This window comes from Topomyia yanbarensis, chromosome 2, assembly GCF_030247195.1.
Source record: "Topomyia yanbarensis strain Yona2022 chromosome 2, ASM3024719v1, whole genome shotgun sequence".
In the NCBI taxonomy this organism is placed as follows: Eukaryota; Metazoa; Arthropoda; class Insecta; order Diptera; family Culicidae; genus Topomyia; species Topomyia yanbarensis.
In genome coordinates this window covers 423911372-423926248 of record NC_080671.1, presented here as the reverse complement: position 1 = coordinate 423926248, position 14877 = coordinate 423911372, and the positions used below count along the sequence as shown (strand labels likewise).

Genomic DNA, 14877 nt, shown 5'->3' with positions numbered 1-14877 from the left:
GGACTCAGAAAAAAAATCGTGAGGAATGGAGCGAATTGAAAAAATTTCTTATAAGAATAGTTTAATAGTGATAAACCTTGCCAATGGTCGGCAATAATTGGTTCGAATCGCCCTAATCAACCAAGCAAAGGCCAATCAAAAATCTATTAATTATTTGCTTCGTGTAAACATTGGCGCGATGTGAACATTGATCCTCGTTAACGGCGACTGAATATATGTGTAAGTATATTTACTAACAAGATGCTGCTGTGTACAATGATTGTGCATGCTTGTAGATGTCTCGAGCAAGGGTTGTCATGCAACTTTTTTTTTCTTGATTGTCATGCAACACGTCATTGCACGTAGGTACGTGTATTAATGTATTTAATTCGATGACGTATTGTCGCAAGTGGAAAGATGGGTCAAAACTTTGATTACAGCTTCATACGCGTCACAGAGGATGGCGTGCTTGTGTTTTAGCGTCACCGACGTCACGCTTGTAGTTCTGAGAAATATCTCTAATCACAGCCGGGGATTGGTTCTAATTATTGTGAAATGTTTTGTGTTTTGTGATGCAACATCAGCTAGAGTAAATGAGTTTAGTTTCGTCATGTACTTAGTATATATTTTTCATCATTATTCTATGATCACTAAGTTAGTGTCGGATTCTGATGAGACGAAGTTGAAACGCAAATTCCATAACTAATTCTTCAATAAAACCTAACGTGTTTTTTGTGCAATTGTTTATTTTGTGCCATTCAAAGATTGATAAATTTTGCTAAATATTTTCAATAATTGTGCAAAAAATGTTTTTCTATTAGATGGCTTGGGGCCAAGGACCGTTATCCTCTGGGTGGTTACACTATTACATATTCATTATCACGATGGAAGACGGCTAAAAATTAGCAATCCATATTAGCTCTGACGAAACATTCGCCTATTACCAAAAAATACAACCTCTGATTATAGCCAATTATGTAAATACAGTGCTTACCTGCATCGCTGTTGGTTATTTCCCCTCTCCAACATGCGTCATATCGTTCAGCGAAGGCGGGCGGCCGTGCACCGCAAATAATGAATACCCCAGCACCGCCGAATAGTCCAATCGAGGTAAAAAAAAATTCCCAACAGTTGTTTCACCTCATCTCAACACCATCACCTAATTGTTATGCCAAAAACACGCTTTGTTATGCACAACTATGACGTCCGTTCGGTGCGATTTACTGAAAGCACGCGAGCAGAATCCCACCTACAACCGCTATGTCTATAATTTCGAACTGCCTCCCCCCATTCACCCACAACCACCCAATTGGTTCCATTCCGAACGCGCACATCGGTGTCCATCAGCTGTTTGTATGCTGCACTTTTTTTATGCTTCATTAGTTCACGTGCCAGCGGGTGTACCGAAAGTAGGTAAGTCAATTTTTTCCGCGCGCACCAGATGAATATCTTCGAAAACCGGAAATATCTGGATCTTGCGGGCATTTTTTTTGTTGCTCTGGTCGGCTGCCAACATCTGACGTCAATGATTCGCTTATGCGCTTCGTTCGTCATCTCGGTTCGGTGGGAATTTCTTTTTCTACAATATATTTGGGTCCTTTCGGTTTCGCATTGGCGGAAGCGAGTTGGGGGTTACTTTTATTCAATGAACGATTGTAATTGGGCAGCAGCGTCCGTCCGTCCATCCATGAATGAATGGGCCGATCAAAGGCTGATCCATTAGTTGCAAGAGTTCGGTTCGTTTATGCATACTTAATTCAAAGTGGTGTATGGATTCGATATCTGGTTAAAACCTGGTTCAATCAATGGCACGTGCATGTATATGTTGTTTCCGTAAAGCCTTTCCGAGTTGCTCCGGAGCGATCTTTCGCATTTTTATTTTGAACGTTTCATTCCAACAGCGTTTTCATTTTTACCTGGGCTGGCCAAAACTCCCAAAGTTCACATTCGATTTTCATACTTTTTATATTTTTTCCTGAATGTTCAATGTCCAAAGTAATATTAACCAAATTTGCAAGTTTAGTGGTAAAACCATAAAATTACTACATGTTCTTGAAGTTACCAAGGTCTGTGAAATTTGCAAGAATTCGTGGGACAAAAAGTTCTTAAGCGTTGTAATACGAAACGCTTCATTGGATCCTACAATTAAAAAATCAAACTAAAATAAGGGCTTCTTTTATAAAAAAAAACGCTTTTAATCCACCTAACAGTGTGATGAGACATTTCTTATTACTCTTATCACTTTGTTCGAATATTATATCGATTGCCAGTATTTAGAACTCGATGCTTCGAGATGTTTTTGGTAACACATACTACATGGGATAGTGGCAGAACTCAGAGAATCGCTCAAATAAGCATAGGACAATGTCAGTGCTAGATATCTCAATGGCTAAACCAAATCAACGGAAAAATGGCCCATAAAAAAGCCATACAAACGAACTATCGCTAAAGCTATGCTAATAACGTATCTAAAGTCGTCAATAAATGCATTGTGTAGGGAATACTGAATTCTCCTAAAGCGGTTATAGGGTGATGAGCCCATTATCGCTATGTTTCTATTATCACGCTACCCATTTGAAGCCGTTGGTTAGAGCAGTGTCTGCCATCTTTGTTTAACGCATTGAGTCAAATGGTAGCGCAACAATAGGGGCACTCGATTCGTGTTTTCGTTTCGCTCAAACACGAGAATTTCACTGTTTTCAGCGCATGTATGTTATTATCTTAGTACTTAACAACGAAGCAAAGCTGTTGATGCCAATTTGTGCGTATTCCATTGTTTGTAGGCCGAGTAATTAATGAATCAGTGAGGCGACCTCCTTAGTATGGTGAATATAGGCACTTCACCCTATATGTTGTGCTAGGCCTAAAAAATCGAAAAAAAAAATTAAAGGGTTGTGTGCATGACACGACCACGGCGACATTGAAAATATATTGCGCAATATAATTCGCGGCGTCGGCGGTAAACCATGATGATGAGCCTAACTCCTACTAGCAGAAGGCAATGGATTCTTCACATTTCCTTTCGATCATCGCCATATGAGCCTGCCTAGTCATAGTTTTCCGTGTTATGTTTATAACTGATTCGCTCTAGAATACCTATCTTTCGATTTCATTGCTTTCGTTTCTCTTAGTCTTATGTCGTTTTCGTTTTCGTTTTCGTTTTTTTTTATTCATTTCGTTTATTTGATAGGCACACATGCGTTAGCTTGGCGGTGCCAAATGCTTATGTTTTTACATTTTGGATATCTTAAAACTAGGAGGTTACAATGTTGAAATATTTTTTTTACAAAGGAAAAAAAAAGTTTACAGCTATCTTAAGACTAGAAATAAGATTCAATATACAAGAGAGGGCCAAAAGAAGTTTTCGTTTTTGACAGTGCACTACACCGGTGTGGTCGGTGCTACACTCACGGGCTAAATCTTTGTATTCTGCTAATGAGGGTCGAGCTTAGGCAGCATAACTACGAATCACCCGAGTTCACTAGCATGTATCCTGATAATGGTAGACGTGTCCATCTTTACCGTGACAACCGGGACAACTAATCTTTTATGCGGAACGAGTACCCAAACAAATCGAAATGAGCAACAGAGTTTGCCGGTGTAACTACACCGGCGTTCCGCGAAGCTCAAAACAATCGGCTTTCCAAATTTGAGAACCGTCGATTTGTTTTTGTCAGTTTAAAAACTCTAGTGTCGCAAAAAGCAACGCGGTACTAGATTCATCTCAACGGCATGCTGACTAGCACTGACACTGAGTGCCGTAACCCTCCAGTTGTGGTGTGCAAAGCAGTACACAGGGCACTGCATAATTTAAATTTATCTGTCGGCTACTGCTATCGTTTCCGCTCCGACGTTAGACCAGAGAATGAGCTCGCCCGAGCAATACTGAAAGTTATATATCCGAGGATGACGTCATCGGCAACATAAATACAGCCAATCAGAGCCATGGATACAGAGTTGCAACTATTTTTCAAAGAAAATCTGGCAGTTTAAAATAGAATTGTCTGAAAAAATCTGTCATTTGACAGCGACCTCAAAGTCATCGAAAATTGGCGTACATTTTGGTCTTCATAGAACATTAATCAATTTTTGTTTGAGAAAATATGTCCAGATTTCCAAAATTTGTGTGAAATAACCTTATAGAGGTTTAAAAATCTAGTAGAAAGAAAGTATTGTTTTTTTGCTAGAGACTTAAAAAAAACTATAGCTGTGCCAGATAAATCTGGCATACTGGCATTCCCTCTGGGGTGTAACGTAGAATTCAGGATATCTGGAAAAATCTGGCCAAATGTCTGGCTTGAACGAATGTCTTCAGTTGGGAAAAATTTGGAAAATTCCAGATAAAACTGGAATACTGGCAACGTTGCATGGACAGAATACATCACGAACGCTTGACCGCTGGATGCCTAGATCTGTCGTCGTCTCCACCCCCAGCGGTAGCAATGATCAAATACAGCACTCATTGTCAACAGCGCACTGTCTACATGGCTGATTGCTACTGCTGTTCTTTACGGCCCGACGTTCGACGGGAGAATGAACTCGCTCGTGGAATGATATTCTTTAAATAGTCGAGGATGTCGTCATGCATAAAAGCGTAGCATGCTGGGTGCTCAAATCTGTCGTACGAGATGCTTTAGACACGATGTTACTTGTCTGGCAAAAGTGCAACAAATGATTCAAATAGGCATGCGGCCCATTTTTTATAACTTTTCGTGTTCATTTGAGTCACTAAGATGCTCCCTATTGACGGCTCGGCCGGGGATAGATTGACTGATGTATGGGAATTTTCACGTTTTGCGAGATCTATTCATTAGTACTTGTTTTTCAATAGTGTGCTATTGAAAAACGAAAACACTATAGCAATAAAACATAATTTCAGTAAATTTAGAATTGTTTGGTGATAACCAGTCGGAAATCCGTTCATAAATAACAAAGTTATTAGCGTTCAAAATAGTGACGCAAAAACGAGACATCGTTTGATTTTTGATTGTAGAATGACACCCTGCCCCAGATAGGGCAGTAAGATATTTTCAACGTCAAAAAATTTTTTGAATCCATTTTAACACAGAGAACAGACATCCATGATCGAACAAAAAATATTTAAAAAACGTGTGTAAACATTTGGATTAATATACGATAAACACTAGCGCCGCCCCACCAACCTATTCCAACTATCCGTCAAATCCATTCCGGAATCGGTTAGAAATCCTGAATGGATTCAGTATGGAATCTTGCTCAAAGAAAAGAACCGATTCCGGCTCTATCGGTTGCTGCATTTGAGCTGGAATTCATGCTGGAAGTCCGAACCGGTTCCGGACTAGTTTGACTGGGTAGAGGAATAACCGCTGTCAATTCTGTCGAACTCAACCACAAAAAAACATGACGACAGTAGCGCACCTGGTTTGGATATCCCAACTACCTTCGAAACCGTTAGAGATTTTACACAAGTTGAATGCTGAAGATGGACGTCTGTTCTCTGTGATTTTAAGTTCATACTCTCAATAGCGTTTACTCAAATTTCCAACGCGACTGAGAACTAAATACTGAGATTTCAGCTTTTGATATCACGCTTCCTCTGAAGTACATGCGTGCATAGTTCAAACTTTACTTCTATATCGACTTTTACTTCCTAGTAGTATCTTTGATTTGTATTATTATCGCTTATCCTATTGCCAAAGAACAAAAAGTATACACCAATTAATTTAGGATACCCTTTTAACATAAACTATCGCACGAATTGGAATAAGTTCGCCAAATTTTGGAAGAAATCAACAAAATGATCTAAAAATGAGTGTTGCTCGATGCAATTGAAAAAAAAATATCCTCAACAGATGGGATGTACCTATCAATGTGGGACACAGTGAATAATAAATACAGAAAAGACCCGTTTTTATCAGCCCCATGGTGTATTGTAGGCTGACAAAATGGGGACATTGCCTAAATCGGGACATTTTTTTTTCTTCATAATAAACTGAAGCCGTTAAAATATTCTTCCCTTCCTTTGATGTAGTCTAAAAACTATTTCTGATTATTTAAAATTGATGTTAATATTTTTGCTCTTTAAGATATTTAAGATATGCTCAAGAAAGGATTTACTTGAATTCAGCCTTGTTCGTCTGCTAGAGCATATCAAACATATTTTCATATGAGGGTGACAAGTTGGCGACTGATCAAATCGGGTCGGGTCTTCAATGTATTATAATAGATAGGCAGTATTTGAAGAAGTTTCTGGTGGACGAGTGTAGAATGACTTTGTTTCTAGTCGCTTCAGCGGCGTAGCCCGAAATTCGGTGTGGTGGGGGTTTGGTGAAAATCGAACTACCTTACTTTAAAATTATGGAGAATATTTTTTTAAAAAAATTGTAACAGAGTTCCTGTCTTTAGCGAATTTGTGGAGACTTTCATATGAAACAACTTTATTGTAGGCATGAAAACTACATGTTGGGAATATTTCGAGTTACAAAATGATATTTACGAAATGTTCCTTAATCTATTTTTTCAAAAAAATTTCCCAAACTCAAGCTTTGAATAAAATGTAAATTTTATCTTTTTTATGTCGACTATGTTAGTCACATTTTTTTTTTACATTTTAACGACATTCCATTAGCTAGAGATTACTGGGTAGGGAAAGTTTTGAAAATTAGAGCCATAGTACTCAAGTGAGAGCAAGGATGTGAAGTAAACAGATCGGAAAACTAGAAGTGGCAGGGTCATTAGAACAGGCCTTATATCGTACGGGCTTAATCTTTGTCTTCTGTTAATGAGGGTCCAGCTTAGGCAGTATAACTACTTTGTGTTTTTGATATTTTGTGTTTGTGTTTCTTGTCAATAACTAGCACCTGGGTGTCTAGTTACACGATGTATCTAAACTAGTACCCAAATTAGCACTAGTTAGACACAAAAAAAAAATTCAAACAGTTCACACGACATATGTGAACGCCTAAAATCGTCTAACTAGACATCCAGATGGTGCTAGTTATTAACGAGATGAATTCGAAGCACAAAAAAAGAAAACTTAATTCAAATTAGGTCTTGTGCCCTTAACGCGCGAAACGGTCTAGTCCAATTTTCCCTTTTGGAAATTTATTGTATATTACCAGGCGTTTGGTTCTTCAACCAAAAGACAAGAGTTCGTTTTCGCTTTCTCGTCAGCAAACCAGAGCTATATTTGCTTCCCGGGATATCACTCGGGATATGTGGCTTTAGGCGTTCACATATGTCGTGTGAACTGTTTGGATTTTTTTGTGTCTAACTAGTGCTAATTTGGGTACTAGTTTGGATACATCGTCTAACTAGACACCGAGATGGTGCTAGTTACTGACGAGATGAATTCGAAGCACAAAAAAAAACAAATCTTAATCTTAAATTACTGTTTTCGAACATTTATTATACATATTCATATAATTGGTAACAGAACAAAAATAAAATTCTAACAAAAATCGATCAGTATCTGCTAGAGTCGAACGGGAAAAGGCCATTTTTCATAAATTCCCCTACTTTTGGAAAGTTATTTAACCATATTTCATTTTCATCTCAACTCGACGCATTCCCAAAATAAAAACATTTTAAACAAATATTGAAGTTATGCAATTTTTCGGTGGGCAGTTCTATGTTTCATAGAAAATTCCAATTTCGCTTCCTATTAACAAACACGCTATTTTACATTACAGTACATCCCTTCAAAAGTTAACTCAATATGATGGGAAACCTGAGATTAATTTCAGAACTCTGGAATGAACCAATAGATCATTTACAGATCAGGATCCCATTCCCACAATTTTTCAAAGGTCCTCATGATGTTTAAAACTACAGGTTATCAATGTACTGAAAAGATCATTATTATTGTAATATTGAATTGATTCAATATTTGGCTTATTTAAATGGATTATAGCTATATTGAACAATAAATAGGTGAAAAAGTGTAATCCACAAACAACAAGCCATAACTTTTAAAGTCGAAATATGTATTTGATGTCTTCAGTAAATACATTCGCAAAAGTAAGAACTACAAATTTGCTGAAGGCATCATTTCAATAAATCACTTCCAACAAAATTTATGAAAATATCTCACTCATAGAAGGATTAATCAGTAAAATCACAACACCAAAAGAGAGGGCATATTGTATCCTATAAATTCTCCGAAGATACCATTGACCTAAATTTAGCCGTTTTGGCGTTAATAATACATTGAAAGTTTTTGGTCTTATTTCTGGCTATGAGAAATGATAAAAAAAAATTCGTCCGTATTTAATGTTATATACCTTTTTTGATAAAAGTCCGATTTCAACAATCTATAGCTCATTTGAAAGGTAATTGTAAAATCTTTCTAAAAATATATAAATTTTTAGTTACGTCATCAATTTCGGCCGATAATTAAAAAAACTGCTAAAAACACCATTTTTGCACCTTCAAATATTCATATCATGGAAACTAAATATCAGAATCAAAAACCATATAATAGCGTTCTGTCTGGGTGATATGCCTTTCATTTAAAATTGGTTTGGATAAGATCGGTTCAGCCATTACTGAGAAACACGAATGAGAGTTTGTCTGTTACATACACACAGACATTGTCCCAAATCGTCGAGCTGAGTCGATTAGTATATAAGACTCGGCCCTCCGGGCCTCGGAAAAAATCTTGAAAATTTGAGTGAATTCTATACATTTCTTTTATAAGAAATGTAAAAATTTGTAAACAAATTTTGGACAATTGGATAAGACACGTTACATATGAAATAAATCGTGCTGATGTGCGGGTTTACTTCGCCTTCCGATTCGACACGTCAATACTAAAATTCTCAAAAATATATGAACGAGTGTAAGGCCTATCCTATGACTTACACGGATGGAGCTGAAAGTTCTTTAATTTAAATATCGTAATAGTTCTAAATTGATTAGTGATTTATGGATCCCTAATGTCATGCTTCACAAAAACATCACTAAATTATCACTGCTAGATGCAGTAGCTACTGCCTTGTGACAAGCCGCTCATTAAGACAATCAAACGGCCCGTGCAGGGTCAAGTACTGTGCCATGCCGGCACCTTCATTGAAGTGTGATATATCCGTTTCGGGTTAAATAATTTGCCACCGCTTGTAATTCTCGGAACGACACACGGTAGCTGGATGACGCTGAGGTGACAGAGATATTAAAAACTGACTAAAGATTAATACGCGGAAATTTTATGATAATTTCTTATACCCTGATAAGAGCTGTTGATCAAATTTTTTTTTGCCAAAAAGTGACTTACCTTTGAACCCTGATCATTGCGCAGATCCGGCACATCCGAGTCCCACTCAGAGCTGAGATCATCACTGGAGGCATCACCGTAGTCCCACGGCATGGGAACCTCCAGCAGGGACATCTGGTACTGCTCATAACCGGTGGAAACACTGGATGCACCCTGTCTCGGCGAAGGTGACCGATTGGCGGCAGTAAGTCTCCGACGTAGCGAAGACGTCGACGGACCGTTGTCACATTCCTCCACCGGTCCCAAGCCGGGCGATGTTCGCGACTGAGGGCAATGCGGCTGATGGTGGTGGTGATGGTGATGATGGTGATGATGATGATGCACATTATGATGATGATGGGGATTATGATGAGCTGCTGCAGCGGATTGTGCCTGCTGTTCCACCAACAGGTCTTCCTTGGAATTTTTCCTCGTACCACCACTGCTTCGACGTTGCTCAGTACCGGTCTTCCGACCGGTGGATTTTTTCCGTTGTCTTGGACGTTCCTCTGTCGGCGGGGGTGTCACAACACCACCCTCGCCACGTACATCTCCAATATCATCCCCGCTGTCGGACATATTGTTCTGCAGGTGCTCCTGCTCCTCGGGACTCAGCTCGGGAAAGTGCAGTAGTTTGAGCGTAACCTTTTCTCCGGCGTCCGTAAAGTAAACCTCTTTGGCACTGATCTTGTCAAAGTCCTCGTAGATCCTAACCGTCGGCAGCGTGCAAATAGGCATTCTACGGCCCTTCGATGCTGAACCACTCACTTGCTCACTGACTCACTCACTTGTCACTTCTGATTCAGTCCTCGGTGGACTCGCCACTGCAATGATATCATTCAGCTGCTGTGCGGGGTACGATTTATTCCGGGGAACTGAAACGTGCCGGATCGTTAAGATAATTAGGAAAAATGTTCGTTCGTTGCGGGCTTTTGTGTTGACGTTTGATTGCGTCGTATGTGTGTGCTTCTGACGGCTGCTGGTGTGTGATACAGGGTGAAACGGAAACAGTTCTGACAGAAACATCGCTGCTTGGGGGAAAACGTACCCGGCTAAATCACGGGTGGATCAAAAATTGGTACAAAATTGTATATGCGATCAAAATTTTCCAGCGCATGCATGAAAATAAATTGGAAGTAATCATTCGAATGAATGAAATTAGCTGCTAGACACTAGTAATGGGAGGAAAACACACATCTGGCTACAAATTGCCAAATTTTCAAACGCATTCCACAGAGGGATGCCCAGACGGGAGTCTGATTGCGAAGCTGAATTACCCTAATGAACATGCGTTGCGTGCGGAACCATATTGAAACGAGTCCGTGATTGGATGGGCTTCCCGGAGAAGTGCGTCAATATCTGTCTAATTCTGTGCATACATGCAGAGAAAGAGCAAGAGTGAGAGACATTTTTGATCTGTCGAGTTGGGAAAATGGAGCGCTCTGTGCGTCATTGTAGTGCTTATTACAAACGTCATTTTGAGGTAAGCTGGGTTGGATATGCTCTGCAACTCGATTTGAAAATTATTAGGCAGCGTTTTCAGAATATGAAAATTTAGCTTTGTTTCTGATATAAAGCGTAAATTGTGACAAGTATTAAATTCTCGATCAAACGAGTTGTGCTACACAGAAAAATCCGTTCATAAACTCACGATTTCGTGAGCTGAGCGATTTACGAAAACCGTGACCCAGTTCCACAAATTATGAATAATAAACCTCGTATTCATGAAACTATGTGTGTTTTCTAAAAACCAGTTCGCCCCGAATATATGCATGGCGTTACATTAGAATGTTTGGTTAGGTTACTATTGTTGTTCCCTGGACATGTTTAGTTTTTGTTGTTATTCTTGTTCATGATTTGGGAATACACAGTCGACAGTCAAACGGTGTTCATGATGTCAAGAGCTTATTCGCGATTCTTGTGAATTTTCATGACGTTAGCGGGATTAAAGATCATGATTTCAAGATCTTAGTCATGATGTTCGTAATTTATATTCACGTTATTGTGATATTTTAGTCATGAGTAGAGTGATTCATGATCATGATTTCAAGATCTTTGTCACGATCTTAATTTTTTTTTGTCCCGAGTTATGTGATTTGAGGATGATGATTTCAGGATATTAGTCGCGATTTTTGTAACGTCTGTTCATGCTATCATGATATTTTATTTTAAAGCTTACTTTCAAAGAGTAATGTAACTAATGTTCATGATATCAGCAGTTTTATCATTGTATTAGTAAATTCTCTTCGTCTTATCGTGATGTATTATTTTTTGGTTAATAATGGTTTTTTTTACTCGGAATAACGTGACAATATGAACTGAATCATAAAAATAAGACTCATACGCGATATCTTGTTCTGTGAACTATATCACGCGCACTATTTGGGGTTCTCAGTGCAGTTTTCGTTTTCTGTCCGGACATAACAATGAAACTTATCAAATGAATAACGATGTTCGAGGTCCTAATACTTTTTTTTATCTGCTACTCGTACCTATTACTGGTCGTCGCTGTTGTGCTATCTTATGACAAACGCCATTTTGGGGTAAACTGAGATAGATACGCCACATTACTTGTCGGAAAAAACTCTACAAATTGGTGTTTTCAGAATTTTGAAATTTTACTTGGTTACTTAGATATAACGAGAAACATGATGAGAAATTGTGAGTTGTTTGCTTCAAATCGCTGTATCTAGGGATTTGCTCAAGTTATATTGAAATTTTAGATATTTTTATGTGTAAAAATATCTCAGGAAAATGCACGAGTTGTGAGAAAAACACAGTTTAAGTTTTAAACTGGAAATATAGCGTATTTGGCAACACTGTAACCAAAAATAACTATTTTTTTCTAGATTCCCTGACTCATTTCCTTTAAAATGCATCTTACCGATTGTTTATAGACCAAATGAATCCATAAATATTAATAAAAGTTATAAATTGATGATTTTTTTGTATGGAAAATTTTCCATGCACGATTGTGACATGTCATACAAGTTTTGTCATCAATACACGCCTATGACACGTGTGAGTGCGACTTTTGTTTACATTCATAGTAAAAACTCGCAACATATTGGTAATATTTGAGAGATTAGTACAGAATAGATAGAAGCATCAATTGTCTTCTTTGGATTGTTTATACCATTTATAAGTTTCAAGATATTCAACATCAAACTTTAAAAATCGTTTTTCTCGAAATGTGCTAAATGACGCTTGTCATAAGATAGCACAACAGCGACGTGGTCGCTAGCAGCTGGGTACTTCATGAAAAAGTGCATGGAACTAAAATGATTCCACGAATATTACGCCAAATTTTGTGAAAGAGTTCACGTAAAAAATTTATTACCATGTTGCATGAAATTGTAAATGATCTTCTTGGGATATCTTCTAAATATCACAAGCACACAAATAGATACTAGATAGATCGTAAATCATGTACTAGGAATCATGAACTAGTTCACGAATACATGAATAATATTTGATAATTTTGTGAAACATTTCACGAGCACGTATATTGTATCATCCCTAATATATTAAGAATCATGAATTAGTTCACGGGGATTGAATGGATTCATGAATAAAATTCCGAATTTCGCGAAATAGTTCACGAAAAATAGCCAGAATATTTTGATTTTGTGAACTAATGTTCCTATATCTATGAAAAAATCATGAGTCAACCTTTGGTTTTATGAATAATGTTCATAAAGTTGTGAACTAGTTCCCGCACTGAGAATCGAATTAGAAATAACTTGGCGGAAACCGTGACTTAAGTTCACAAAACAAAAACAAATATTTGCACTAATAAAAGCGTTATGCGGGCGTTACTGAAGAGAAATTGAAAATAATATTAAAACACATGATTTTTGTTCATGGCCCTATTTTCATAACGTAAAAACGTGAATGTTCCAGAAGTCAGAGTACTTTAATCACGATTTTGGAAACAATTTTTTTTCCGTGAATATTGGCGTTTGTGACCAGGTTTGTGTTACCGCGTAGGCCACGTTTATGCTTTTCGAATGAGAGAAATTCTGAGTTTATATGAGAGAAGAACCAATTTATTGTGTTAGCGAATGTTAGTTTGAATTTCATTGAAGATATAGTAATAGAAGGAAAAATAACCTGCTGAAAAGCGGAAAGAAATTAAGTAGAAGCATATAAATTGATCAATATTATTTTTGGCACACATAAGTAGTGGAAAAGTAAACTAATAGAAGTACATCAAAATAAGAATAATGAAGTAGAAGAAGAGAACACATGTAACATGCAATCAAACCACTTGAAACCATCTAAATTACAGCAAATGATACTTATTTACCATTAATGATAATTGGATTCCGTTATAAGTTTTTCATGCTATGCTGACCAGAATTGAGTGATTCACGTGCGTCGGTAAATTAATCGTACCATAATTTATCCAATCCGATCTTCCCGAATGAATCGAATCGAATGCACGAAATGAACACCGGTAAAAAGTGACCAACGAATGCTAGGAAGGATAACCCACTGTTCTATCATATGCGCCAGTTCTATATCCATTAATTTGTGATCATTCATTTACCAATAATGAAAAGAAAGAAAACCATTCTCTTAAGGCTTTGCCTCAAGTAACACATAGTGGAAAAAGCACCACACACAATTATTTGAAAGATTCCTGACTGAGGTTACCGACCGCCCTTATTTTAACTCTTTCATGCCCATGTTGTTTGTAGACAACAACGTTTTTAAACAGCTATAACTTTTGATTGAGGCATGAGTTGCTCACAAAAACAAGTAAGGCTAATAAATTTGACTATTGTCGTACATTTGAGTATTAACAGTTACAAGGATCAGCTCTAGAAGTGAAGTTATTGCAATTAGTCCGATTGGATTCCGATGTAGCAGTGCTGCCAGGGACAGGGTTTACGTTGACGACAGAAAATGAATATTTCATATATCTTCGCTATGTAACAATATTTTTGAAAACTGATAAAACTTGCCAATTTAGACTATCTTCGGCTACGTTTTCCACGCAACTGGACAATTGTAAATATTCTAGGAGAATTATATTGAGCATTGGAAGGTAAAAATTGAGCAGCTTCTAGCACTGCGTGGGAAGCATCTATTTTTATGAAAAAAAGGCTTTTCGTGTTTCTTGACCCCGCCGTTTTCAAGGAAAAATAGTTTTAAAACCCTACATATACTAGAAAAAAGATGGGCATGAAAAATACTTCAAATTTCCTTAATTTTAGCCTCAATCCATGGTATATTTGAATTCCATCAGATCAAGAATGAAACATTTCATTCGCCATTTAGTTCGTTACTTTCTTGCAGTTCTTTTGCTTTATGTTCAAATTAATGATTCAAAATGATTGATTATTTTTGTTTGTAGAAGTGAAGTTTCAGTCTAAAATATATTTCAACCAGTCAATCAATCACATTTTACTCAAAAAATAAGTAAAAAGTATTATGCAATGCGGAATGCCGCTATAACCAATCGACCTTATATTTTTCACAGTTCTTTGGGACCCCTAAAGTACAGAAAAAGTGCTGTCCTGAATATAAATTTTGCAACTCGTTTCAAAAAAAACACTCAACTAAACACATTTTACTGTGAGTAAAAGGTTCAAGAGGCTGGATGTTGATAGCTCAAATCAAAACTCGTCGAATGCAAAAAAGTTCATTCTGTAGTGTCCAAC

At 37.5% G+C, this 14877-nt stretch overlaps 1 protein-coding gene across 3 annotated transcripts in view; it reads right to left on the bottom strand.

Moving 5' to 3' along the window:
- Window positions 1-14877, bottom strand: part of LOC131685281 (inositol-trisphosphate 3-kinase B) — a 486498-nt gene that overhangs the window by 38332 nt on the left and 433289 nt on the right. For 2 of the 3 annotated variants that reach the window (XM_058968887.1, XM_058968888.1), the window contains exon 2: window positions 9230-10083. The exons of the other annotated variant lie outside the window; for it this stretch is intronic. In XM_058968887.1, coding sequence (XP_058824870.1) covers window positions 9230-9946 — 717 coding nt within the window. In that variant the 5' untranslated portion in view covers window positions 9947-10083. The remainder of the gene's footprint in view (window positions 1-9229; window positions 10084-14877) is intronic. 3 annotated transcript variants of the gene reach the window in all.